We start from the raw sequence: 25,938 nt of genomic DNA on the forward strand, positions 1-25,938 counted from the left end.
CCTCTTTTGATTTTTGTTTCAACCCTTGAAAAATGTAAATGCTATTCTTAGCTCACAGGTCATACAAAAGCAGGCGGTGGGTTATATGAAAACAGGTGGGATTTGGCCTGTGAGCTGTACTTTGCCAACCCCCTGCTGTACCTGAATCATTTTATTTCTAAGAAAAAGAAAAAAAGAAGAAAAGAGAAGCAATCGTGGCAATGTTAACATTTGCTAAATCTGAGAGGTGAGTACCTGGGTGTCTGTAATGTTATTTTCTACACTTTTTATACTTTTAAATATTTTAGAATTCTCAAAACTTCAAGAAGGGAAAAAGCCTGGATATCACCTTCCAAATGCTCCCAGAGCTTATCACTGGGTGCTAGAATTAAAGGTTATTTATTATTTTCTTCTCTTGCATGATGGATATTTATTACTTTATTACTTTTGTAATCCTAGGGGTTGGGGAAGAAGGGGAAAAACACTAACATAAACATTATATTCTTTAACAAAAAGAGGAGATGGAGTGATTTGGCCCATAGCTGGTGGTCTCCCCTGGGGACCACCAGTGACCCAGGAGCCTCTTCCATAACATCCCCATGAAGGGCTGTCCCAGCCCCCAGCCCCCATGCTCCCCACTCCTTAAACCGGCCCCTCCCTCTGCAGATGGCTCTCCCTCTGGAGGTGGGACCGGAGGGCTGCACCCCTGGTTTTCTGGAGCCCAAGGTCCTGTCCCAGGAGGGCTCAGAGGCTGCCACTGATGCTGGGGAAGGGCCCTCAGGGCCCCAACCTGCTTGCTGCTGACATGCAGCTTTGAACAGCTTCCTAGACACCAGGGGGAACAGTGACCACACAGACAGTTAATGGGAAACCCAGGCTTCCCTCAGACCTCCATAGCCACCCAGCTTCTCCAGCAATGTCCAGGTCTGCCTGCCACCCTACCCCTCAACCATTTGACCTCCTGCAGCCTCTAGTACTTTTCCAGCACTTTCCTGAAGCTACTCCCCAAAGGCACCCCCTGCCCAGTCTGGTGCCCCCCTCCCACCCCTGCAGTGTCAAGAGTCAGAGCAGAGGCCTGGCAGCCATGCCCACAGCCCTGCTGTCCCCTCAGCCCAAACCCTCCCCACTTGCCTGGGCCTATCCCATCACCAGCTCCCACCCCTCTTGCTGTGAGGCCCACCCCTGACCCCTCTCTCTCCCCCCGCTCAAACCCATTGCCTCTGGCAACAGAACGGTCAACCCAGTCACCTGTGATCACTGATACCCACTCTCTCTGCTCCCCGGACCACATCAGTCTAGCTTGCTGGTTGCTTAAAATCACTTTCCTAAATTGCAGTTCTGGTAAAAGTACAGTGAGAGTGAAACGTCCTGAACTCTGCCAGCTCGGTAGCTGGGTGACGCCGAGGAGGTCAATTAATTAGCCAGTCTGAGCCTCAGTTTTCTTGTCTGCAAAATGGACCTGTGAGAATGAGGACTTAATGAAATGATGCACTCAAAGGACTTAGAAGGGCGCCTACACTATGTTAAGTGCTCAAAAACTGGAAGTCAGTGCTATGAAAATGACTGTTATTTTCAGAATTCTCCCTTTGATTCCGTGAGGCCTGCCGGGGGAGTTCCAACCTCATGGCTCACCATCCAAGGCCCTGCCTACCCTTCTAGTCGCACCATCTGCCAACCCGCTTACAAGACTACCTTCCCCATGAGCCCGGCTCCCTGGGGGCGGGGGCAGCCCCTGGCACAGGGCTTTTTGCAAACAGTAGGTGGCTCACTAAAGCTCTGCTGCTCTAAACAAGTACAAGTGACACTTGTAGCAGCCTCTGGGGGGAAGGGAATGCCAAGGAGCCATCTGGATGGCTCCGATCCCCACAAGCATCACATTTTATTTCTAGATCAGCCCTAATAGAGCTGCAATTAACCCCTCAGGCTTTGGATGAACAGATAATGACAACTCACCCCGCCTATAACGATACCCGATGTTGTTTCACATCTACTCGTTCAAAGTGCTTCTGAGCCCAGAGATGTTTAGTGACTTGCCTGAGGTCACCAGCATTTATGGTGCAGTCAGAAGGACTCCCACCCGGGCCACACACTTGACCCAAACTCAGTCCCCAGGATAGAGGGATCAATGGATAGAAAACCGCTTTTCCCCCGAAGACTATCCCAGATTGCCAATGTATTGGTTTCCAACCTTTAAACGCAAGTTCTACAGTCCCCAGGCCAAGCAGGACACCAAGAGGAGCCCCTCCCTGGCTGCCTGGCTCCCCCTAGCCCCACTCTCCTCCCCTCCCCTCTGCTCCCTCAACCACCAGAGGCTTTAAGGGAGCAGGCTGAGCCTCACAGCAGCCACATCTTCCTCCGTGTGCTCTGCCTTTTCCATTTCACAGCCATGTCAACACATCACCCCTAAGGGCCAAGAAAAAAGAAATAACGCGGCCCAGACGCCGACACTGCTCTCCTGTCTGTCAGGGAGAAGAGAGGAGGGAAATAAAAGCTAACAAGACTTCCAGAAGCAAAATCACCAAAGCTCCTCTCGGGTACCTGGCAGCTGTCAAAGTCAACACAGAAACCTGGTGGAGGGGGGCAAAACCCATCCCCAATAAAACCCAGGCAGCTGTGGAGTCTGAGATTCACAGACCAAGCACGGCTGCATTTCCAAGGGCATGCTACGCACCCTCACAGGCTCAGCTTTCCTGCTAACGTACAGGGGGTCTGTCTAGACTGTGAAACCAAGCCTGTCTTTTCTGAGCACTGAGTCTACTCTTTTAATTTTTTTTATTAGTATTATTTGGAGGGCTATTGCACTTCCCCTCACTTCCTTATTTATGCAATCAGAGGATATCACAGCACACACAGCCACTTCCCAACTCAAGGCCATGTGGGCCGATTTCAGATGGATAATTAAATATTGAACGAACGCTGAAATGTCTCTACTGGATCGGGATGGCTAAAAATAACCACCCTGCCACTCCACGCGCACGGGCATCTCGGCTGTTCCCTCTCAAAGCCCTCCTCCCAGCAACTGTCAAACACAACCTTCCCAGGGAAGGGTGGGGGGGGCGGGGGGGAGGGCTGGGAACAGATTCCCCAAACACCTACTTAACAGAAAACAAAACTTCAGCTCCCAGCAAGGTCCTAATGTTCCTGACCAGGAAATACTCTCCCTTTCCTGACATTTAACCAAGTGGCCTCGAGAGGAAGGTGCAGGGGAAATATCACAGCCATTGCTTTTCTTTTAAAAATAGTCAAGAGGCTGGGTGTCATTTCGAAGCAAAACACACGTATGCGGTCGGGGATGTGAGTACATTTGTATCAAGTTACACAGGAATTCAACCCCTATTCCCTCCCGCCAAGAAGACCCAGCGAGGAGCCCAGCTGCCTCAGTGTCCCGATGTGGGCTAACATTAGGAAAAGCAACAGACAAAATCAACACCAAAATAGGATGCACAGGGCTGTGGATTCCAGACCTGGATCTCTCCTTAACCTCTTTACATACCTCGGGAAAGTGGCCTTGGCTCACTGGGCTTCAGTTTCTCCGATTGTCAAGGGGGACAGTTAGCTCCCAGGGCCACACAGGTCAATCCCTCCGACTTCCCCCATCAGCAGCTGAGCAAAACAGGCTCCCGGCCAGTCCTTGTGCCACCAGGTTTCAGGAAGTAGAGAACGCAACGGGACAGAGAAAGAGCGCCCAGGAATCAGAGCTCCAGACCTGACCCTTTGAAGTGTGCTTCTAAGCGTGAGCTTGGGAGTCCGGTGGCCTGGGGTTGAACCTTGCCTCTTCCTCCACACCCTGAGCTCAGTTTCCTCACCTGGCAAAGGGAAGTGATGGTAATGACCCCTACCTCCTAGGAGGGTTGGAAAGGTAAAAGGAGCCATGAGATAGTCAGGCGAAGCTCTTGACACAGGGCCTGGCACACAGTCAGCTGGGTAAAAGGAAGCGATTACCTTCCTTGTCATTAAAGGTAGCGAGGATGCACCAGAAACACAAAGACCAAGAAGCTGACGTTCCAGCAGATGAATGTGGGCCTCTGGCCTCCCTCAAGGACCTACACAGCTCCGGGAAGTGGGCCTCAAGCTGTCTGCTCGTCTCCAGGGACCTCACAACACGGGATGCTGAACCCTCAGCACAAAGGAACTTGGTGGAGAAATAGGGCTGATTCTGTAAGACCTGTGACCTGCCCAGGGAAAGGACATGGTTGGCAGGTATGAATGGGAGCAGGATACAAGGGTGGGGGCCGGGGGAGAGCCTGGGCCTGAGGGATGGCCTGAGTCACCCCAGGCAGACAGAGGGCCCAACGAGGAGGACGGACCCTCCCCACCTCAGATGCCAGTGGGGTCATTCCCCTGCCTCCCTCCTGAATTATGGTCAGGATTGTGGAAGCGGACGGCTGTGAACGCTCAGTAGAGTTGCTGACTGTGCAAATCAGATAGAAGGAGGAGGTGGCCTTAGCAAAGCCAAGGCCTAACCTCAGAAGGATCCGCCTGCCCACTGGATAGCGAGGTGGTGCGTTCACAAGCCCAGGATGCGGAGTGGGGCCGAGCTGGGCTCCACCACGTCTGAGCTGCGTGACGTTGGACAAGGCTCCCACTCTCTGGGACACAGTTTCCTCACCTCCGAAATGAGAATAATGCCAGTATCCATCTCCAGCATTGTTGTGAGCATTAAATAAGGCAAATACAGAGCATTAAAGAAGGCAAATACAGAGTTAAGCTCACTGCCAACAGCAAGCAGGCATTGGGCAAACAGAAGTCATTTGAAGTTTATTACACGTCGTGAGAAGGAGTGAAGCTCCACTACCTGAGTTACGTAAACAAAGGTCTGGAGAAGCTGGAGCCAGTCCCCAAAGGAGAGACGGTGTCTCAGCAGGAACAAAGGAGGAAACAAGGCAGGAAAAAGTATATGTACAATTTCAGAGGTCTCAGCCTTGGGCCCTTGGAAGGACATTTAAAGAGTGGGGGAAGCACAAGGTACAACCAGCCCCCACCCTCAGGGCTGTTCTCAGGCTTGTCCAGCCCCTGGGGTACAAGCTGCTGCCCAGGGACCTCTCAGCAGGTCTCCCTGAAGCCAGGGTCCCCGTGGAGAGGTCGCAGCGCCCGCCCTTCCCTACGGTGGCCCCCAGGCCCCTCCCTAGCCATTGTTCCCAGTTAGGAAGCAGCCGTGGCAGATCAGCACCCTCCCCAGCCATGTTGCCATCTCCCCGGGGGCCAGAAGCCCCGGGTTCCATCCATATCCCTCTCTGTGAAGGTGGCAGCTCTGCGCCTCAGCGTCCCCCCCCTCTGGACGTCAGGGGTTGGGTCACTCGGCTGCCAACTTAGAAGTCCTGGGAGGTGACCCCCACCTCAGGAGGTCAGCCCTAGTCCTCCTGGGCACCTCCTGCCCAGGACATTCCTCGGGGGATGCTGGAGTGCTCCTAGTCCTCCTGAGGCCCCTCACACAGACTCCAGCATACCTCGGAAGGAAAGACACCCAGGCAGAGGGCGGTGGGACCACACAGCAGCCATGACACAGGGCCATGCAATGGGGTATGTGCGGGCGTGGAGAAGGAACTGACCATCTAAGGAGAAAACATAGGCCACGTCTGCAGTGCCCAGGCGGGGCCCGGCATGTGCCTGGACACCAGGAAAAGCTCAGATGAAGACACGAAGAAAAGAAGCAAAACCTCCCCTGAGTACAGGGATGGGCATTCCAAGAGGTCTCCCAACATGTGAGGCAGCAGGACAGGATTAGCCCCAATCGGCAGATGGGGAAACTGAGGCCCTGGGATGTGCCAGAATCACATAACCAGCTCATGATCGAGCTGGGACTAGAGTCCGTTTCCCACTGACCACTGCTCTGTACCCCCAAAAGGGCTCTGTGCCCCAGGGCAGCTCAACAAGCCAGCCTCCCCAACCAACTGGGGGCTTGTCAAGAGCCGGGAGCCTATGCAACTCATCCCCATGTGCCCCCGTCCCCAGCACATAGCAGGTGCTCAAGACATGTTTGCTAGTTGAATGAATGGGTGGACTTTATCCAGGGTGAGAAGAAAACCTGTATTTCCTCAGCAGCCCTGGGGGTACAGGTAGGTCAGACAGACAGACAAAGCTTTTCTTGACCTTGGTGGGGGTAGGTGGGGAGGTACCCTGGCTGGTGACACACTTTTGGGGGGCAGGACCCCCTCAAATTCATGGGCCACGCCCAGCCTTCAAGCGGACTCAGGGTCACAAGGCACAACGCAAGATGGCCAGGTGACCCTTGCCATGCAAAAGTCACTGTTTCCACCCTGCCTCTGGCCATCGTCCAACTTCGTGCCCCCCTCTACCAACAACAGATTCTACCAACAACATTCTCCGGATGGAGAGCTCAGGGCGCAGAGAAGGGAAGAGCCGTGCTTACTGCCCTGCTTTGGTCACCCCTGGGGGACTGCAGACACTGTCCCTCACTGGCGGCCCCACCAGGGACAGTCTTAGTCTCGAGTCTGCAGCGAGCCCCCTTCCACCACTCCAGAGGGACAGTAGGGGTGGTGGGCAGGGAGCTTCCTCAGAGGTGGCAGTCTGGTCACAACCCTTTCCCTGGCTGGGCCAGCTGCACGTCCCCACCGCCAGCCAACTCTTCCCTGCACTTTCCTGTTTCTGAACAAACACACGCCTGTGTTCTCGGTCACTGTCCTTCCTTGCTCGTGGCAGAGGCCAGAATGGGTGTGGAGCAAGGGCCCAATCAGGGCTGGGATGCTGGGTACCACTGCCTCCTTGGGGAATCTGATGATGTCACCCTCATGGGACCAAGCCCCGCTGCAGATGGAGAGACTGAGGCGTGAGGTCAGAAAGGACGAGCTCAAGAGCTCAAGGCCTCGAGGTGGCTCCCCTAGCATGAGTTACCACCTGGGGGCGGGGGCGTGCCGCCCTCAGGAGGAGGGGCAGCCCTGGAGGCAGAGTCAGGGATCTGGGAGTTTAGTGGAGGGAGGTCAGTGATGCTCTAGCTGCCCCCAAGCCAGGGACCTCCATCCCTCACCCTGCCAGGCAGCTCCCAGCCCCCACCCATGACTCCTCATCACTCAAGGGCCTTTATCAGGCCCAAACTATTGCTCCCCGTTATTCCCCACCACCACCCCAGGCCCTCTGCCACCCCGGGATGAAATCTGCCCACACACCCAAGAGGTTTTCCAACTCCCTGTCTTTGCACAGCTGCTGCTCCGTCCAGAGTAAGGACATCCATAGCTCACACTCAACTGTGGCCCGAGTCCCAGGCGGCGCGGGCTTGCAGCTTTCCACGCCTTGGCGCTCAGTCTTTAAACAACCCTGTCATCACCACCCCCATTTACCAGACAAGGCCACTGAGGCTTGGAGAGGTAACCGGCCAAAGGATGGCGTTGTGCAGAGCGGGGGCTTGAGCTCTGATTTGATTCAACCCCTCCCTCTGCCAAAGGAAACTCTACCCATCTGGTGAGACCCAGTCCAAATGTCACCTACTCCGTGAAGCTCTCCCTGATTTCCCCAGATGTAACTTCTGTTCAGGGACAGTCTCCTCCCCCCTCCCTGCAGGCTGGGTGCTCCTTCGAGGCTGGGACACAAAGCAGTGACTCCTGCACAGGCGAGCCTGGGAGCTGGGGTTCAGGAGATGGCCAGACATGTACTGATCGTCTCTGGCCCAGTCAGCTGAGCAGGAGGGGGACTTCTGGTGCTCTCTGTGCCCACAGGGATGGAGCTGGGCTGAGGTGAAGAGGGAAGGAAAGGTCACACGGGGCATCGAGCAGGGGTGGGGTGGGTACAGGAGGACTCATGGTGACCTGAGCTTAACTGGCCATCTGTACAGCTCCCATTTCTCACAACCTGAACCCATTTCCTAACGGACTCTTCCACGTATCAATACTACTAGCCCCCTTTTACAGCTCAAGAAACTGAGACTCAGAAAAGGGAAAAGACTTGCCCAAAGTCACAGTGCTTGAGTCCAGATCTCTGATCGCCCAGGCCAAGCCTGGAGGGAGGGAGTAGCCAGAGGCCTTTTCAAGGAAGGCAAGGGGGAGGAGATCACAGGCCTTGGGAGACCCTTAAAGACTGAACTCCCAGCACACACATGTGTGCATTCCCAACCTCAGCTTGAACCCTCCCACGCACAGGGAACTCACTACTTCAGGAACTCACCACTTCCTGAGGAAGCCCTGTACATTGTTGTTCAGCCCTGACTGTGGGAAAAGTCTTCCCCATTCTGGGAGAAGCAAAGGAACGTATACTGCCTGCCTGCCTCACTTATCCTCATACTGACGAGAAAACTGAGATTCAGGGGCAACTACAGGGCCCAGGCCACACAACCAGTGCCCGGAGGGGTGGGTATTTGACCAGATTCCAAGCACAGATTTGCTCAAACCCCCTCTGGGTCAGGCTGGGCACCGGGCCAGCCTTCCAGATTCCCAAGATAACCTGATGGTGTAAACTCAGCCCAGGTGCCCACTAGGTGCCCCTAAGCCCCCTCCTCCCTCCCACCCACGGGCACCTCAGTGGGCCTGAGCCTTTGCCAGGGACTCCAGCCTCCCCAGGACCCCTTCGAAGCCCTCCTCCTTCCAGGGGGCCTCCCCCCACCTCCTACCCAGCCGTGGAAGGAAGTCCCGGCCCCCACCCAGCCCCCTGGATCACACGCCTTTCCAGCTGAGGATCCTGTTACTGGAAAAAGAAAATGCTACTTGCACCTCCCCCTCCGGGTCCTGCCTCCTGGCCTTGAAAAGAGAGAAACTCATTTCAAAGGAGGTGGCGCCCACCCACTCAGAGACGTCCTGGACAGATGTTACCCGCCACCACTCCTCTGGAGCCAAGGACCCCTGGGATAGGACCCCCTGAGGTCCACCCACGTGTCCCTCCACCCAAGAGGCGGGGGAGTCCACTTAAGTCCCAGAGGAGCGAAGAGCGAGTGGGGGGCGGGGGGAGGTAAGCTGAGAGGCCAGGGCAGTGCAGGCAAGGGGAGGAAAGCCAGATCGCTCAGGATGAGGATCCCCCCCGCTGCTGAGTAAACTGAGGCACGGTGGTCAAAACTGAGAGGGGGAAGAAAGGAGCTGAACGGCGATCTCTCCTTTGCCTGCCCTTGGCAAGAGGAGACACCGGAGCCTCAGTTTCCCCACCAGGGTGAAGGATGAGGAGAAGCGGGGGGAGTGGGAAACAAGCAGACCCAGTTCCGGGCAACCAGAAGGGGTGGCTGAGAGGGTCCGGGGTAAATAGACAGCAGGAGGACCCGGGGTCCCGGGCATCCCAGGACACCGGGCGGTGATCCGGCGCTAGGGAGGGCCTGGGGTCAGGGGTCGGGGTGGCGCCTACCCCTGGCGGGCCGGGTCCGGCTGCGGGAGCGGCTCCTCTGTCGCTGCAGCCGGGGCCGCCTCAGCAGCCGGTAGTAGTAGGAGGGCCTCCCGGTGCTCTTCCTGGCGCCGCCCGCGGACATGCTGCCGCCCGCCGGGCACCGGGCCGGGCCTGGGCGCGCTCACACGGGCCCCATCGCCCGCTCCGGCCGGCCCGGCGGGCGTCCTCGCGTTCTCCCGCGTGCCGCTGCGGCCGCCGCCGAGGCCAAGGCTGCCCCACAAACTCGCGCAAACTCCTCCTCCTGCGCCCGCCCTCCCCGGAGCAGCCGGCCCCGCCGCGGGGGCCGGGGACCGGGAAGCCGGACTGGCACGGGCCCGGAAAGTCAGTGCGGGAGAAATCCCGGCCTGGAGTCGGCGAGGCCAGGCGGGCCGGAGTGCCCGGGACCCCAGGCAGCTCCCCAGGACGGTCACCGCCCTCCCCCGGGCCTGAGAGCCCCACCTCCGGGCGCACGCGGCGTCCCACCCCGCCGGCGGGTATAGACAGTGCACACCCGCGTGCGGGCGCTCCCTGGCACTGGGCAGGGCGCAGGCAAGGCGACCAGGAGGGCACCGTGCTGCCGAACCGGGAACCCTCGATTAGGGTCCGAATGAGGCCGGTGCCGCAGGGCCGGTTTCTGCCCCAAGCTCCCTGGGCTGAGTGTCGATCCGCAAACACACCGTCCAGCATGCCCCCCACCCCGGCAGGTAGAAAGACTTCTCTTCCACGCAGCATACTCGCCTGTTCTTTAAAAATCGTCCCGTTTGATATGCATATTACTTTTATATATTTACAATTAGGATGTATATTTCAAGCACAGAAAAAGTAGAGAGAACATAACGAACACCTATGTATCCCTCGGGTCTTCGCCAAATCAGAACTTTTTGCCCCTTTGATCTAAACCCTCCTCCAAATGAAACACCTCAGATGCTGTGAGGTCTCCCTCCCGCTGGGCATTTACAGCAGTTCTAGCAGGACTGCGGGCAGGGCAGAACTCTCCCTACCCCACTGTAGGGAGAGGAAACCTAGGCTAGAGAAGGGAGGGTGCCAGCTCCCTCCGTTGTATCCTGCTGAAAGCTTTCTTCGAGTCACGCACTCCCCCAGCTCAAGCACCATCCATGGCTCCCAGAGTACAAAAGCCCCAAGTCCAGAGAATCTTCTTTGGTATTTGAGACTCCAGCGATCTATCCTCAATCAAACTACCTCCCAGCCTCACCTCCACTTCTCCCCACCCCGCCCCTACTTCTCACTCCTCTTTACTCTACTCCCAGCAGGGGCTGGCCTCCTACAGACTTTTCTCTGCCTGGCCAAAGTCTGTTGTTCTAGAGCCCACCTCCTCCAGCCTTCCCCGACCACCCTGGCCATTGGCTGCGGTATCCCTCTCTACCCGCCAGCCTCTGCAGCAGCATTTATTTTTTAAATTCTTCTGACAGCCACCTGCCTCAGTTCCATCCCTTCAAGTACAGAAGGGGAAACTGAGGCCCTGACAGGAGGTCTGACTTGCCTCAGCGGCAGAGGCAAAGGGTCTTAGCCAGGGCTCTGACAAGTAGTCTTAAGGATGTGTTGGTGGGAGAGTCACGTGTGGGTCCTGAGGGAGTCTGGATGTCCTCCTCCAGCACAGCTGAAAAGGTGCGGCCCTGTAGGGGGCGGGGCAGTAGGCAAGAATCCAGACCAGGTTTTGCACCTCACAAAGGGGACCCCCTCCCTTGCTCCCTCAGCCAGAGGGGAGGGCCCCCAGGTCAGAAGCCTGGATCACAGCTGGAAGCCAGGCGCCTTCCCAGGACTAGGGGGGAGGGGCAGGAGGGGTATTGCTCCTGCAAACCCAGTCTGCGTTGTCAGAAGCTATCAACTCCCCTGGCCTCTCTCCCCAGAGCTCTGGCCAATCCCTGGGGAAGATGGAAAACCACAGGGCCTGCAAGGACCCCATTAGCGTCCTTTGGGTTAAGCATTGCTCTAGCTCATTTTCAGTAGCAGACATTACCAGGAGCCTCTTTTACAAGTGCAGAGGCCCCTGGGAAAAGTAGCACCCAATAACTCCATCCAGAGGCAAGCTGTGGGCCCTCTTAGCGAGCCTCCTCCAGAACACAAGAACCGAGTTCAGAGCCTCCCCATTCAGCTGGGGCTCCCACAGCCACCTACCCACACCTTGGCACTTCCAGAAAGAATGACCTCCGAAGCCAGGCCCACCAGTTTTAGGGGGAGGAGGACTCCCAGGAAGTCCAGCTCAGGGTGGGGACAAGAATCCTGTTCCCAGGGCCTGGACTTCACCTGGCCCAGTTTCCTCCCCAAAGCAGGAACTCCCTGATTGGCCAGGTCCTAGCCTTCCAAGAAGGAGACCTGAGACACTGATCAAGTGATCAAGCTGATTAAGGCTGGGACAAGTGGTCTTAGCCTGAGGCCCCCAACTAGCAGATTTAGGTGCGTGTGTGTAGAGGGAAGGGAAGGCAGCCAGGACCTCAGCATCTCAGCTGTAAACACAGTTGGGTTCCAGAGGTCTGGCATGGACTCTGTTTATGCTTGGGATTCTCAAGTCGTTCTCTGTGCCTCAGTTTCCCCGCCTACAAGGAGAAGTTACAGACTCCTAACCTATCTGCCTTGTGGAGGGAGGGTCCGCTAATGAAGAGGGAGAAGCTTTTGCATCTCTGGCCTTCGGATGGGGTGGGCATTGCCAACCACCCAAGCTGGACGTCTCCACGGTACCAGCTGGAGGACTGAGTAGGAAAGGGACGGGGTTGGAGGTAGGAGAGGAGGTCCAGGACCCCTGGGATGAGCAGGCAGACAAAGGCTGCTCCCTGCACACCCAGCAGAGCATCTGGAATCAATCCCGCTGCGGAGCAAGCCACCCACCTCCTCTCGCTGCCCCTGTGGCCTCCTCCCTTCAGACAGAAGCAGCCCGCCTTCCGGAGACTGCCTAGGCTGGAGGAGGGGCACCTGAAAATGTCCCCCACCCCACCCCAACCACTTCCTGCAACAGACCCCTTCAAGGGCCAGGCCCTGCCGACCTGTGACCCCCAAGCCCTGCAGGGAAGGTAGTCCCATCAGTGGCCTTCTTCTCCCACCTCAGTTTTGCCTCCAGAGGGTCTCCTGAATAGACCCAGCCCCCACGTCCCCTACATGATGCTTTGCTTGAGGATCAAGGCTGTAGCCTCCATGCCCCTCAGCCTCCAAATGGCCCCAGCTCATTAAACAAGTGTATTTCTGGGGTTCCGCCAAGACCCTTGCTTCGGTGGGTCTGGATGGGGCCTGGAAATATGCCTGTTTAACAAGTACCAGGCAGGGGGCTGGGGACTAGCTAAAGCAGATCCCACCCTACCCCACCACCACCTTCCGTGTCCCTCAAAAGCCCGCAAAGGTGAACTCCCAGAGTACCGAAAAGGACCAAACTCTGTCACAGAGCAGCCAGCCCCTCTGCACCCCTACCCACTCCATGCACCCTGATCTATCTGCTCTCAGCCCCCTAAGGCTCCAGCCTCTGCCCTGATGGCTGCCATGAAGCTCTTCCTTCTGCACTCACCTGCTGAACTCCTCCGTATCCCTCAGGACCCAGCTCAAACATCACCTCTTTAAAGAAGCCTAAGCCCCCGACAGAGACACCCCCCATTCCCGCCACACCCGAGCAGTTAGGTTTGAACAATGAGGACACGGGAGAAGACCAGAGACGGATGGACCCAAAGAATTTCCCTGCAGGCAGAGGACCATCGGCATCCAGAGGTCTGGAGGAGAATTACACCCTGTTGGGCTGGAAGTCCAGGTAAACCAGAGGCCAGGCCAGGGCTGGGTCAGGAGGGGTCAGATGCAGGGAGGGGACCAACCCAGTGCAGTCTCACATCTGTTAAGTTTACAGTCAGTGAGGAAGGAGCAAGAACAGCAGATAGTCAGAATTACCCTTGAAAAGCCTTAAGTTGCCCATCCGGGACAGTGTTTCCTCCGGTGTAAAGTCAGATCACCCATTTCTTCAGCTTCGTGCAAAGCAGAAGGGCCTGACCTTTCCAGAAGGGCCATTTTTGTGCAGGAGGAAAACAACAGCAATAATGAACATTATCTAACACAAGACTCCACTCAGGGAGGAGAGATGCTCATGCCTGGAGGGGACCACAGAGTCCAAGACCTCTAACATAGGAAGGTTACAAGTTTGGCCTCGAAAAGGCTGTCAGAGGGTGAAGTTTGGATTTAATAGCAATAAACTGTATTCAGCATTTACTGTCTGCATTATCTATGCACATTATCTCATTTAACGTATGAGGCAGATGGTCACCACCTTCATTTTACAGAAAATATTGGGGGCACAGAGAGGGTAAGTAATTTCCCTAAGGTCACACCGCTTGCACTAGGAGTCAGGATTTGAACTCAGGCGGGCTGGAAAGAGCAAAGGTCTTAAGATTGAGCAGGACTTAACGCAGAGGTGGAGGAGGGGCAACAGCCTGGAACTTTCCTTAAAAGCCAGCTTTGACAAGGAACAGGAGGAGGCGAGAAGGGATGGAGTCCTGACAGGGGAAACACTGGAGCCCACCAGGCTCCACACAATGGGTGTCTGGAGGGCTCAGACCTGTCCGGTTTCCTGTCGGGATGAGGCAGAGCAGTGGCGACCAGGGGAAGTCCCCAGCTAGGCAGCCCTGCACACATCCGCCTCCCAGGCTGGTCTCAAGCTTTGAGTCGCCGGAGCCCTGGGCAGGGTGTGGGTGGCAGTGCTGCGGGGGACATTCACGGTTAAGGTCATGGGCCTCTGCCATGGGAGGTGGCCTGTCTGGCAGGCAATGACGGCTTCCTGTGTCCACTGTTCGTCCGGGAATGAGGTTGGACCACGTACAGGACCTTCATTCAGATGGGGCTGGCTGGAGTGGGGGATCTCCGACATGGCAGAAGGTGGAGACAAGCCCGAGAGGTCAAGCTCGAGTGCTCGAGGCCCGACTAGGTGTCCACCACCCCCACCAGCCCCTGGACTTCCTAAAGCCATCAACAAATTTAATGACGTCCTTCACAGAAAATGGCCCACTCAGGGCCACGATGATCCCGGGCTTAGAGGGCCCTGCCCCTCTTAACACAGGCAGAACTAGGGAAGCAATCAGGCGTGGACATTGGAACACACAGAGCCTCGGGGAATGTGAGTGTTTTTTTGAAATCAAGTCACCCAAAACTGGGCTGAGGGTGAACCCTTGGGAGAGGCAGGGCTCTAATAGGGTGGAAGGCCAGTGGGTGGGGTCATTCGTTCCTTTGGGCACTGTGTAACTCAGAGAAAGCCCTTGACATCTCTGGGCCTGAGGTTTCACATGTTAAATAAAGACGAGTTATCTCTGCCCAACTCACCTCCATGGATCCCATCAGGATCTAGAGACTTTCTCCAGTCCCAAACCACCACCTCCTGCCCTACAGAAGCCCAGAGAAGAGGATATATCTCCCTCATACATGACAACAGCCTGTCGTTAAAATCCTGGAAGGTCAGGTTTAGAAGAAAACTTCCGAGCAGGTGATGGAACCAGGGAAGCTGGGGCCCTAGAGGACAGCCACTTGGCCAGAGGACCCTGCCTAATTCATTGCAAGCCGGGATCTGGCATCAATTCTCCAAACATGGAGGGTCTGACTGCCCCTCCCACCCCAGCGGTCAGGGTGGAGCTCACTCCCCGCAGACAGGGGGCAGTGAGGCCATGGGAGGGAGGGACTCCCCCAAGGTCACACATGAGAGTTGGGGGTAAGTCCACCTCGTGACTTAAACAGAGATACCAAGACCCCCTTTCCCTCTCAGTTACCTCGACCACCCCTCCCAGATGCCTAGCCTTCCACTCCCACTGCTCCAAAGCTCGGGGCTCCAGTCCTGTGGCTGGGAGAGGCAGGGATCCACTCTCCATGCTGAGCCCCAGACCCCCCCTTCTTACCCCCACCCTAGCAGCCGGCATTTCAGCCCAGATGGCCTGGCCTGGAGCGACTCTCTCTGCGTACTTCCTCTCCTGCCTTGACCCAGAAACGCTGCCAAGCTCCAGGTGGGCCCACAGCTCCTCTTTCTCCCAGCCCAGTCTGTGGCCGAGGCTCCAGGTCTCCAGCCTCCTTCCTCCCTTTCCAGCTGATGGGGCCAGACAGCTCCACACCCACTGGGCGACAGGAGGGGGTGGCATATGGTCCCAGGGTGAGGTGAGAGAGCCCTCTCCCTTCCCAGGCAGACTTGCCTGGTCATCTGTGAACCACTTCGTGGTTGGCAGTGGCCTGGGTTCTGCGGGGAGGGGTCTTGCTCCACCCCTGCAGATCTCACTGAAGAGGACAGATGAACCAGCCCAGTAGCCAGCTCCTAGGAAGCTTTCATCTTGGCAGGAAGCTGAAAGAGTATGGGATTTGGAGTGAGGAATCAGCACTTCTTGGCTGTGTGACCTCAGCTTAGTACCTTTACCTCTCTGTGCCTGTTTCCTCAACTATGGAGTGGGCATGATGATACTTACACTTTGTGAGGTTGTGGAAGGTCAAATAGCATAGTGAATCAAAGCCCTATGGACAAACTGGCTCACATCTGCCCCTCCAGGCTATTCATTTTCTCACCAATCTGTGGGCTCCTTGAGAGCAGAACAGGCAGAGCTGGTTAGCACAGTTACTGGCCCAGAGCAGGCTCTCAGTAAGACTGACTGGGAGAGATAGTGGCAGTGTTTGGGAAAAGTGGCCGAGTCCATCTGATCTGGAGTCAGCACTGAGGGAATTTAGAAGAGGGAGAAATCCTGGAAGACTGCCTGGAGGAAGAGTCATTGGTACTGAGCTAGAAGGCTAAGTTGGAGCTGACTGAGTAGAGAGCAGAGGAGGAGCAGGCAGCATGAGCAAAGACCCAAAGATGGAAACCATCAAGGCATATACTGGGGGCAGCATATAGAACTTTGAGGCTGGAACAGAGGATGAGGAGGGGGACTGGGGAGCAGGCTATATGGGATATGTAAGGGTGAGATGAGGGAGAAGAGATGGGGAGATAGATCCAAGTAGGGGTGAGGCCCAGACAGCCCCTCCAAAGGGGAGAAGTAAAGTGGTAAGGAGGGAACCCTGGCCAAGGAGGCAGAGGGTCAGGGGTCCAGGCCTAGCTCTTCTGCTGTGTGGCTGCGTGACTTTGAATATGTCACAGCCCTCTCTGATCCTCGCTCTGCAACTGAAAGGAGAGGCTGGCTCCATGAGGCAGACCTGCAGGGGTGGGCCTAGGCTAGATGCCCATGAACTACAGTGAGAGCATTCAGAGTTTCCTAGCAGGTTTCTTGAGGAACCACTGGCTAAGATGGTTATAGATGAGACTGGATACGCTTCTAATCCTTGAAGGTGACACACATGGCCCCACCTCAGGGCCTTTGCATATTCTGTTCTTCTACCTCACACACTTACCCCAGACCTTCAGATGTCAGCTCCTTCCTTCCATTCAGGCCTCAACTCAAATATCACATCCTCTGAGGCCTCCCTGGCCACCTTATCTCACGTACCTCTGCCCCAATCCCCACACCCTATCCCACTGCCTTGTTTTATTTTCTTCTACTTATCGCTTCCTGAAACTATCTTATCTGTGCATTCGGCTGTTCACTAATTGTCTTCCCCCAAACTTTAATGAGGGCAGGGGCCTTGTTAGTCCTGTCCCAGGCATGTCCCCAGTGTACACGGCAGCGCTCAATAAACATTTGATGAATTTGGTGAATGAAGGGAGCTGGGCTCAAAGACCCCCTTCTTTTTTTAAAGAAGGGAACCAGAGGCAAGGGACTTCACCTCTCTGGGCCTGGGTTTCCTCCGTGTGACATGTGGACAACGAGCTACAGAGTTTACTCTCAAGCAGCAGCCTGGGGCTAGTCGGGAGGTCAGGATGTAAGTCTTGACTCTATGCAAGAGCTGGCGCAGAAGAAATGAATGGATGAATAAATGCCTTTGCTTTGCTGTGTGCCTTTGAGCAAGTCCCCTCCTGTTCATAGGCCCAGCTTCTCCTCCTAGAAAATGGAGTTGCCAGGGTGGTCTTTCAGGACCCTTGGGCACTGACACTCAGAGCTTCCGTGCCCAGCCCGGAACACACACGGGAGCCACAGCAGGTGTTAGAGGAGGGGCAGGCTATGCCAGTGCCATGGTTCTCGCACTTACTGGCTTTTCCTGGAGATCCCACCCAGCCCATAGCTGGCATCCTGAGGCTGCGTAGGTGAGAATTAAATGTAGCTTCTGCAACCTGTCACCCCTCAACTCCCCTGGAGAGTGAGAACAATGCCAGCCCTGCCCCCACCCTAGGAACACCATTTTGTCTGGAAATTCCACCACGGTGGGGGAGGGGGAGGAAGGGCTGGGGCCCTAGAATTTTTGTGCCTGCTCAAACAGGAAGTAGCTGAAAGTTTGGGGCCAAGGAAAACAAGTTCAAGGTCATCCTGGAAATCAGCCCCTGTTTCCCCTTATGGTTAGGGACTTGCCCCTTTCCCCAGGTGGGGCTCTCCTGGTAATTAATGATTAGCACAGTGTGGAGCAGGGATAGTCCAGGACCACAGGCAAAGGCCTAAGAGGAGGCGAAATTCATCCAGCCTCATCTGGCATACCCTGGGTGACAGGGAGCTCACTACTGAACTGGCCCCCTCTCCTCAGAAAGTCTGAAAGTGAAGATGCCTTCCCACAACTAGGACTTGCAGGAGACCTTTAGGGATCTAGTGGTCATCCTACTATCTACTCATGGCTCAGAGGGCTTGTGACTTGCCCAGGGTAACCCAGATACCCCCAGCTACTCCCTCAGTTTCCAGCAGCAAATGAAGCTGTTACAGGCACAAGTAAGGAGAAGCCAGCAGGAGAGCTGGCGCCAGAGTCTGGGCTTCAGCCCCACCCCACATCCCTGCTGGCTAAAATGCCAGGGCTTGGGGGTGGGGGGTTGACCTCTGGCTGGCCTTTATTAGAAAGCCCAGGGGACATGGGAAGGGGCCCTGAGTTGATCCCTGAGGGCCCTAGGGAAGCAGCCTGGGTTACAGAGTCCTTAACACAGTCCCTCTGACACCTCAGCCTCCTCTTGCCCTGTAGCCTCTGCCCCAGGAAATTGTAAGGCAGCTTCAGAATTTTCTGGGCCTGCTCTCTGACTTCATGTTTCTTGAGTCCTCCTGGTGCCCCCTCTCTCGTACCCACCCCCTTACACAGCCTCCCGTGCGTGTACAGACCTGCCTTCCCACTCAAGCCCTATGGTGGGGTCCTTCCACACCCTACCAGGCCAGGCCCACAGAGCAGCCTGGAGCCCTCGGGAGATGCTGGCCGCTGCTGCCCCCTGCCGGGCTGCGGAGCCCTGGAAAAAAGCCTTCTTGGCCCTGGCCAGGACGGACCATGAGAAGGCCCAGCCTAGGACTCCCACGGCTCCGGGGATGTGCCCCCCCAGGACCCCAGAGTGGCCTGGCACAGGGTCCCAGTCTGCTGAGTGACTTAGACAAGCCTTGCCCGGCCCCTCTCTGCCCCGTTCCCAGCGGTGCAAAGCGGGTGGAGCAGAACTTCAGTTCTCAGAGCCCAAGGCACTTCAGTCCTCTGGGGAGCATGTTAAAATGCAGATGCCCAGGCCTACCAGGGAGAGTCCGGTTAACCTGGCCTGGGAAGAACCCAGGAATCTGCATTTTAACCAGCAGGGGTTGGGCCCACACTGGCCTACCTACTGCTCTCTCTCAGGGCCCCCGGCTCTACATGGAGGCTTCTGGGAGTCTAGCCCCTGACAAGGTTACCAGCCTTTTACAAACCGCAGCCTCTTGCCTTTCTAAGCACCTGTGCATGGCAAGCAGGCAGGGGTTCCCAGTCTCACAGTACAGACGGGCAAACCGAGGCTCAGAAAAGAGGCTAGTTTGGCCCCGCCCCATGATGAAACTCCCCGCTTCCACCTCCCTCTCTGGGCCCCCCGAAGTCGGTCTAGATTCTGGGGCCCAGAAGGTCAGTTCAGGCCAGGCAGCAGCACTGACTGGCCCCCTTTGTCCTGGTCTCTGTGCCCTCTGACCTCGCCGGGTCCTGGGCTGATTAAAATATCCCCTTACAGCCCTGATAGGCCTGGTGTCTTCTTACAGGTTGGAAGGGACGCAGTCCCATCGGAGGCATCACTGCCAGCTTGGCCGTCCTCAGGAGCTGGATACCGCCAGCATAATGAGATCAGAGAGCCTTCGCCCAGAGTGTTTGCAAAGACCGGCCTGGAGAAACCGAGGCTCAGAGAGGGGAGAGCCTTGCCTAAGGTCACACAGGACACGGTTATTAACCCCAATATAGTCACTTACTCTCCGCCGGGCCATATTAATTCAGCAAGTCCTTATCCCAATCCTAAGAGGTGGACATTGTTACTCTCCCATTTTACAGGCATAGAAAACTGGAAGGGCTCGATCTCATGCAGCTTGGCTCTTGATGACCCTGTGCTGCCACAAATGGTCTCCCCTTACCTGTCCTCAGGTAATTCACCTGCTAGCCCCTTGTCAGACAGCAAGAAGACAGAGCCATTTGTAAAAACGGTGACCCGTAGCAGTAAGGCTGGGGGCCTTGGTTTCCAGTCCCAAGGGGCGGGCAGCGTGGTCAGTGGGTGCTGCCCCAGGCCCCTCCCCGACCTCACCTCTCAGCACTCCCTACACCTACCCCTCTTCAGTGGCACCGGTCCCGGCCTCCCACCACTTCTCTCCTTCGTGGCTTTGCTCCCGCCCTTCCCACTCCTAGGACACAGGACATGGCGCAGGCTTCCCAGGCTCCCAGCCCCCCAGTGAAGTGGGTTATTGCTAGCTCCAAATTCTAGCTCGAGTCTGTCCACCTCTCCCCTCTTCACCGTCACTACCTGCATCCAGGTCACTGCCACTTTTAGCTTCGGGGACTCTCACAGCCCCTAACTGGTCCCCTCAAATCCTCTCTGGCCCTCCTGAGTCTATTTTCTGCAAAGCAGCCAGAGTGAGCATTTTCAAAACTGCCCTCTCTCGCAGCCACCTTGGCCTTCCTGGCCTTTGGACACTCCTTCTGGCTCATTCACCCCTGCCACGGCTCCCCCTTTCCCCCTGCCCCCGTCAGGGCTGTCCGGAGCCACCTGCTCTACTCCGAGTCGGGACTCACTCTTCTCTTCCAGAGAACACATCCCCCCTTCCCTCTCCAAACTCGCTGCTTCCTGAGTCATTTTCTCCAGTCCCCTGCACCTTTCCTCCAGGGAGCCCACCGCACTGTGCCATGACATCTATTTTTTTGATGATTCATCTCCCATCTGTCTCTCCTGGCACACTGCTCCCCCGAGGGTCAGGTCCCGTCTGCCTGGCTCACCGTCATAACCCCAGTGCCCCGACAGGCTCTGGCACGTGGTCACTGTCAATCAAGGGGAGGGTGAGGGCGTCATCGGGGTTGGAGCCCCCAGACCTCTGGGCCTCAGTATTCCGTGACGCTCCAGGGCTCACAGCAAAAGGGGGCCACATGGCCTCCGGCCCCGCCCCAAACAAGTCACAGCTCAGGACTTCATTCTCCTCCCCATAGGTTTTGTGTTTTCATTCTGTGATTTATAGCCCATTCAATAAATTTGCCCCATTATCTTTCAGGTGCAGCGCGCTGCCTTTCTGCCATTTAATAATGCATTTGGCTCGCCAGGCCTCTCCCTGGAGAAATCTAAGGCTTGGCTCCGAGGCGGGAGCAGGCCCACAAGGCCGCCAGGGATTCCGAGGGCTCCTTTTCAGACCCAAACCTTGAGCAGGTCTGAGCCTCAGACTCAGGGCTAACTGGGCAGGGGCCCGACTCCTCCCCCCTCCCTCCTCCCCTGTGGAGGGAAGCCTGGCAGCGAGAATGAAGGCTCCGATGTCCGGTGCCCACTGGGACCCTGGTGGCCAGTTTTAGGGCTGGGTAGGAGACTCTGGTGCTCCCCCCAACCAGCCTCAGTGGTTTCCAGAGGCTCCACAGCCATGATCTTAATCTCCCTCTCCGACTCCCCAGGCAAGACAGGAACCCATCAGACCCGCTTCACACATGAAGAAACTTCTCTGAAATACAGGGAGACTGCAGCCCAGCCTTGCCTACTCCACTGGGTGCTTGCCAGGTTCAGATGCGGCCGGTGGAGATTTCTGAGGGTGGCCTCTGTGCTGGCGCTGTACCCAGTGCTTGACTTGAACTGTCTCACCCACAACAAACTTTAGAAGCAGAAGGTACTATTATGCCTATTTTATGGATGGGGAAATCAAGCCTCAGAAAGAAGCAACTTCAGAAAGAAGAGAACGGCAGTGCCCCGGAGGAATTGCTCGTGGAGTGAGGGATGAGAAGGGTCTCGAGGCTCAGGGGAGCACACAGCTCCAGCCAGAGCTACCCACCAAAACCACAAAGCGGCAGAGAGGCAGGGAGGGCTCAGGGCTGTTCGGTCCAACAGCTCAGGGGTTGTGATTCTACCCCTGAGCGTCCTCAGCTGTGTGACTGGGGCCAAGTCCCTTAACCTCTCTGGGCCTCATCTGCCCCAGCTGTAGGATATGAATACCGTCCTCCCAGGACTGTCACGGGACTTGCATGAGGCAACACGTGGGAAGGTGCCTTGTAAACTGTCCGGTCCTGGGCCGCGTCACTTTTGCGTGTTAGGACAGTGGCATGAGACATCATGCAAAGACCTGCAGAAAACCCTTGGGCTCCTCTAGGCAAAGCGTAACAAGCAGCTCTGAACCATGCAGGGATGTGGCCACGCAACACAGGCTCCTTCTCAGGCCACAAGATGCTTACCTCACTCTGGTACTGGGCACCTCCCACCCAGACTTGGGAGAAACTGGGCCGCCCTCCTGCTCCTGGGCGCACAAGCCCAGCACTGCCCAGCTGGCTGGAGGGTGTTGGGCAGAGGGGCGTTCCAGGCTAGCCTGGGCCAGGCCTGCCCCCACCATCCCCTTCCCCAGCCCTCAGCTACTAGGTCTGCTTTCCTCCTCCCTCCTGCTCCTGGAAGTTTCTGCTTCCACTTTAGAGTTTCCGTGGCAACCACCTCTCTTCCTTTGATTGTTTTCCTCTCCTCAGTCACTTTACCCTCCTAACAAGCAAGTTTCTCTCTTCTTTCCGCTAAATGGAGGATCCCAGTGGGTTGGGGCAGGAGGTCTGGCCAGGAGAAAGAGGGCAGAGAGGGACGGGGCTGGGAGGGGAGAGGTGACGCCTGGGGTGCAGCCGGGGGGCTGGTGCAGCCACGGTTTGCCCTCACATGACCTCGGAGTCTGAGACTGCCCACAGGGTCCTCTACGATGGGCTGCTTTAAAGGTGACTCTGCTGCTCAGAGGGCAAGCCTGGCTCTGCAGGGGAGGCTGAGGGTACACAGTTGAGGCTTTGCAAGCTGGTTGGGCCTCAATCTGCTTCCCACTGTCTCGTCTTCACTCACAGATGCCCGCGTTTGGACGGCCTCCACGCCCAGGCCCCACTCTCTCTGCTTCGGCGCGCCCTTCCTTTCGCGGGGCCCGGCTCCAAAGTACGACCCCCAGCAAGGCCCCGCCCTCCCAGCACCCCCAGCCCATCAGAGCTTCTCTCCTCCACTGTGTTCGTCCTAACCCTCCTCCCAGGCAGCCTTCTGCCCTGCAGGCAGGGTGTCTGCTGGAGAGCAAAGCCAGTGTCTCCCTGGCTCCATCTCCAAGCCGGTCCACGGGAAGCCGCGCTGAACCTACAGCCAGAGAGACCGGGGCTTCAGGCTGGGGTCCACCCCCAGCTAGCTACGGGGCCCTTCACAAGTTTGCTCTAGAACTTGATGTTCCCTGTGGTCAAACATGGATGGAATTCACTTCCTCCCAGGCCGCTGGAGGCTGAAATGAGTTTTGTGGGTCTGAAAGAGCTTGGAAAATTCTGAAGAGTTGCACCAAGTCCAGGATTATTTTTAGACACTGAATTAGTGCCGTCCAATGAATAGCCCAGAGGCCTCCTTGAACCCGCGGCTCTCACAGCTCTCCCTCTCCACCTGCCCACATCCTGAGGCAGGTACTGCCCGTGTCTGGCCAGCTCCACCCCGAGGCCCTGTCTCTCTAGCCAGCGCTCTGCAGCACAGTCAACGGCCAGCAGCTTCCCTGACATACACACACACACACACACACACACACACACACACACACACAGAGCAGCAGCAGGTTGGCTGAGGGGGCCTCTGAGGCCCAAGTCAGCAGGGAGCCCACGTGCTGGGCGCGGGGCTGGGGCAGGAGGCAACACCAGAAGGGGCTCCCCAGCCGACCCGGCTGTCCACTGCCTTCCCCTGTTCCACTACCTGCTTCCTTTCCAGGCCCGCCCCTGAGGCTGGACCACCAGGACCCACCCCTTTCCCTCGTGGTCTAGGAGGCTCCCCTGTAATACCTGCCAGTAGTGCTCTCCCCAGAGAAAGGTCTCCTTCTCCCCTTCCCCCGGGGGCCCCCCTCTTTTCTCTGGTGCTGACAGTGAACTTCACCCCCACTTCCCGCCCAGCCTCAGAGCCTCAGACCTACACGTCATCCCTTACAAACTGCTCACAGAGGCTGCACCTGCCCAGGCTTGTGCTAGGATGGGGCTGGTTTCCATGTGCAAGGGGACGCCCGGGGCCACGGTGGCTCTGGGAGGGGTTCATGTGTACACTTGAGTGCCATTTCTCCTCCCTCCAAAGACCTGCAGAATCAGAGTGATTTGAGCAGGCTCAGAGGAAAAGAAATAAAGAATGTGAAAGGTTAGAACCAGGGCTTCCCTGGTGGCACAGTGGTTGAGAATCCACCTGCCAATGCAAGGGACACGGGTTCGTGCCCCGGTCCGGGAAGATCCCACATGCCGCGGAGCGGCTGGGCCCGTGAGCCATGGCCGCTGAGCCTGCACGTCCGGAGCCTGCGCTCCGCAACTGGAGAGGCCACAACAGTGAGAGGCACGCGTACCGAAAAAAAAAAAAGAAAAAAAAAAAAAAAGGTCAGAACCAAGTGGGTAAAGACAGGGCCAGCTGTGGCCAGCCAGGAACTCTCTTCTGCCTCCCCTTCTGTCCCCGATCTGCTCCCAGTTCAAGAGTCCAGCATTCCCACAACTGACACTGGGAAACTAGGCCATTCAGCTCCCACACTGGGGTGCATGGGGGACACATCCCAGGAGCTGGCATTTGAAAACCCATGCAAATATTGGCACGGTCCTGGGAGGGACACTGTGTGGGCCCAAGGGGGCTCCGACACAGGCCCTGTCCTCGAGGAGCTGAGAGTCTGGTGGGACAGGTGACCTCTCATAGGGACCCACTGACAAGGTACCCAGGCAGAGGAAGCATGAGGAAGGGAGTAAGTAATTCTGACTGACAGGGCAGGGAAAAATCAAGGAAGGCTTCACAGAGGAGGTAGCATCTGGGCCAGGCCTTTGAGAAATATTCCAACAGGTAGATGGTGTTGGGGAAGGCAGGCAACCCACTGAGGTTTAGCGGCAGCCTGGGAACCACAGAGAGACTTAACTTGGCTTCCTTTTTCCAAATGCCACATGGTTTGACCATGGTGAGGGCTCGGGCCAAGAGGATGCTGGCCCTGTGTGGAATTAACTGGGCCTCTTAGGCCAGGCAGGCGGTAAGTCCCCCAAGATGGCCCAGAAAGAGGCACTTTCCAGGCTGGTTCCTGAGACCAGAGCCTAGAGCAATGTCTGTTCTGGTCACTGGTGTCGTGGGGCAATGGCCCAAGAGTACAGAATGGGGTGGGGACGTAGAACCTGCCGGGTCTTAAAAGCCCTAAAGAAAAGAGTCTCCTCGAGTTCCCTGAGCAGCCCGTTCCGGGATTTCACACCACCGCACTGTCAGCCAGGAAGTTCTTCCCCTATCTAACCTACATCTCTCTTGCTGAAATGTACACCCACCTTGCTGTGGAGACACAGGATTAACAAAGCACAGAGGCTGAAATGCCTCACCAGGCACTCTGTCTGCAGCCAAGGTGGGAGTGGGGGTGGGTCAGTGGGCACAGACACAGCCCCACCCTCACCCCCAGCTCTGACAAGAGAGGACAGGGCCCCGTTTGTGTGCATAATTAATCTACAGGCCTGAGGAGGGCCAAGCGAGTGGGAATGTCCTCTCGCTGGGCCTCGGAAGCTTCCCTGACCCAATTTAGAAGCCGCGTTTATTGTGTTGTTCATGTCAAACCTTCCCAATGAAGTCTCTGTTCCCAACGTGCTCATGAATTTTCCGGGGCTTTAACAGTGTACAATCTGAGAACGATTCATTAAGAAGATTAACCCCTCCCCCCCAAATATGCTTCCGCATGCTCTACAAAACAGGGCAAATTTATTCTCCGGCATCAGCAGCCTCCCACTGCTCGGAGCAGCGCGATCACTCAGAGGGGTGAAAGCTAGAACCCCTCGCCCGGGAGGCGGGGAAGCCATGTGGGTGGTGGGAGAGCCCGTGAGGGTCCAGGGTGAGCGTGGGAAGGTGCGAATGGAATGCCAGGACCCCAGGGCTCAGCCACAGAGTGAGCAGAGCCCGTGTTCCAAGACCCCGCTTTCCTCCCTCGACAGCTTTACCCAGGGCATCCCTGCTTGGGGTAGGGGCGGGGTGCGGGGCCCTGGACTCCCAGATGAATGCAGGTCTAGAGACTTCTGCTCTGGGACTTGGAAACAAAGAGGGGCTCCTAATGTCACTCTCTGAGCACCCCTCTCTTTCGCCACATCTTCCCGACACTGGTATCTCCCAGACGGAAGGAACTCGGTCAGATATCACGAGAGGTGTCAGAAATATACGAAACTTGTGTTTGATCCTTCCCGAAAGACTCCACTTGAGGCTCCAGAGCAGGCCTTGCTGAGGGACAGCTGGACGGAGGAGGTGAA

The 25,938-nt window shown here is 56.7% G+C and overlaps 1 protein-coding gene across 8 annotated transcripts in view; it reads right to left on the reverse strand.

Annotated features, from left to right (window-relative positions):
- The window catches only part of DAB2IP (DAB2 interacting protein), a 127,443-nt gene extending 118,002 nt beyond the window's left edge, over positions 1-9,441 (reverse strand). For all 8 annotated transcript variants that reach the window (XM_067040822.1, XM_067040818.1, XM_067040817.1 and 5 more), the window contains exon 1: positions 9,256-9,441. In XM_067040822.1, coding sequence (XP_066896923.1) covers positions 9,256-9,376 — 121 coding nt within the window. In that variant the 5' untranslated portion in view covers positions 9,377-9,441. The remainder of the gene's footprint in view (positions 1-9,255) is intronic.
- Between the last annotated feature and the right edge of the window lie 16,497 nt (positions 9,442-25,938).

This window comes from Kogia breviceps, chromosome 8, assembly GCF_026419965.1.
Source record: "Kogia breviceps isolate mKogBre1 chromosome 8, mKogBre1 haplotype 1, whole genome shotgun sequence".
Lineage (NCBI taxonomy): Eukaryota > Metazoa > Chordata > Mammalia > Artiodactyla > Physeteridae > Kogia > Kogia breviceps.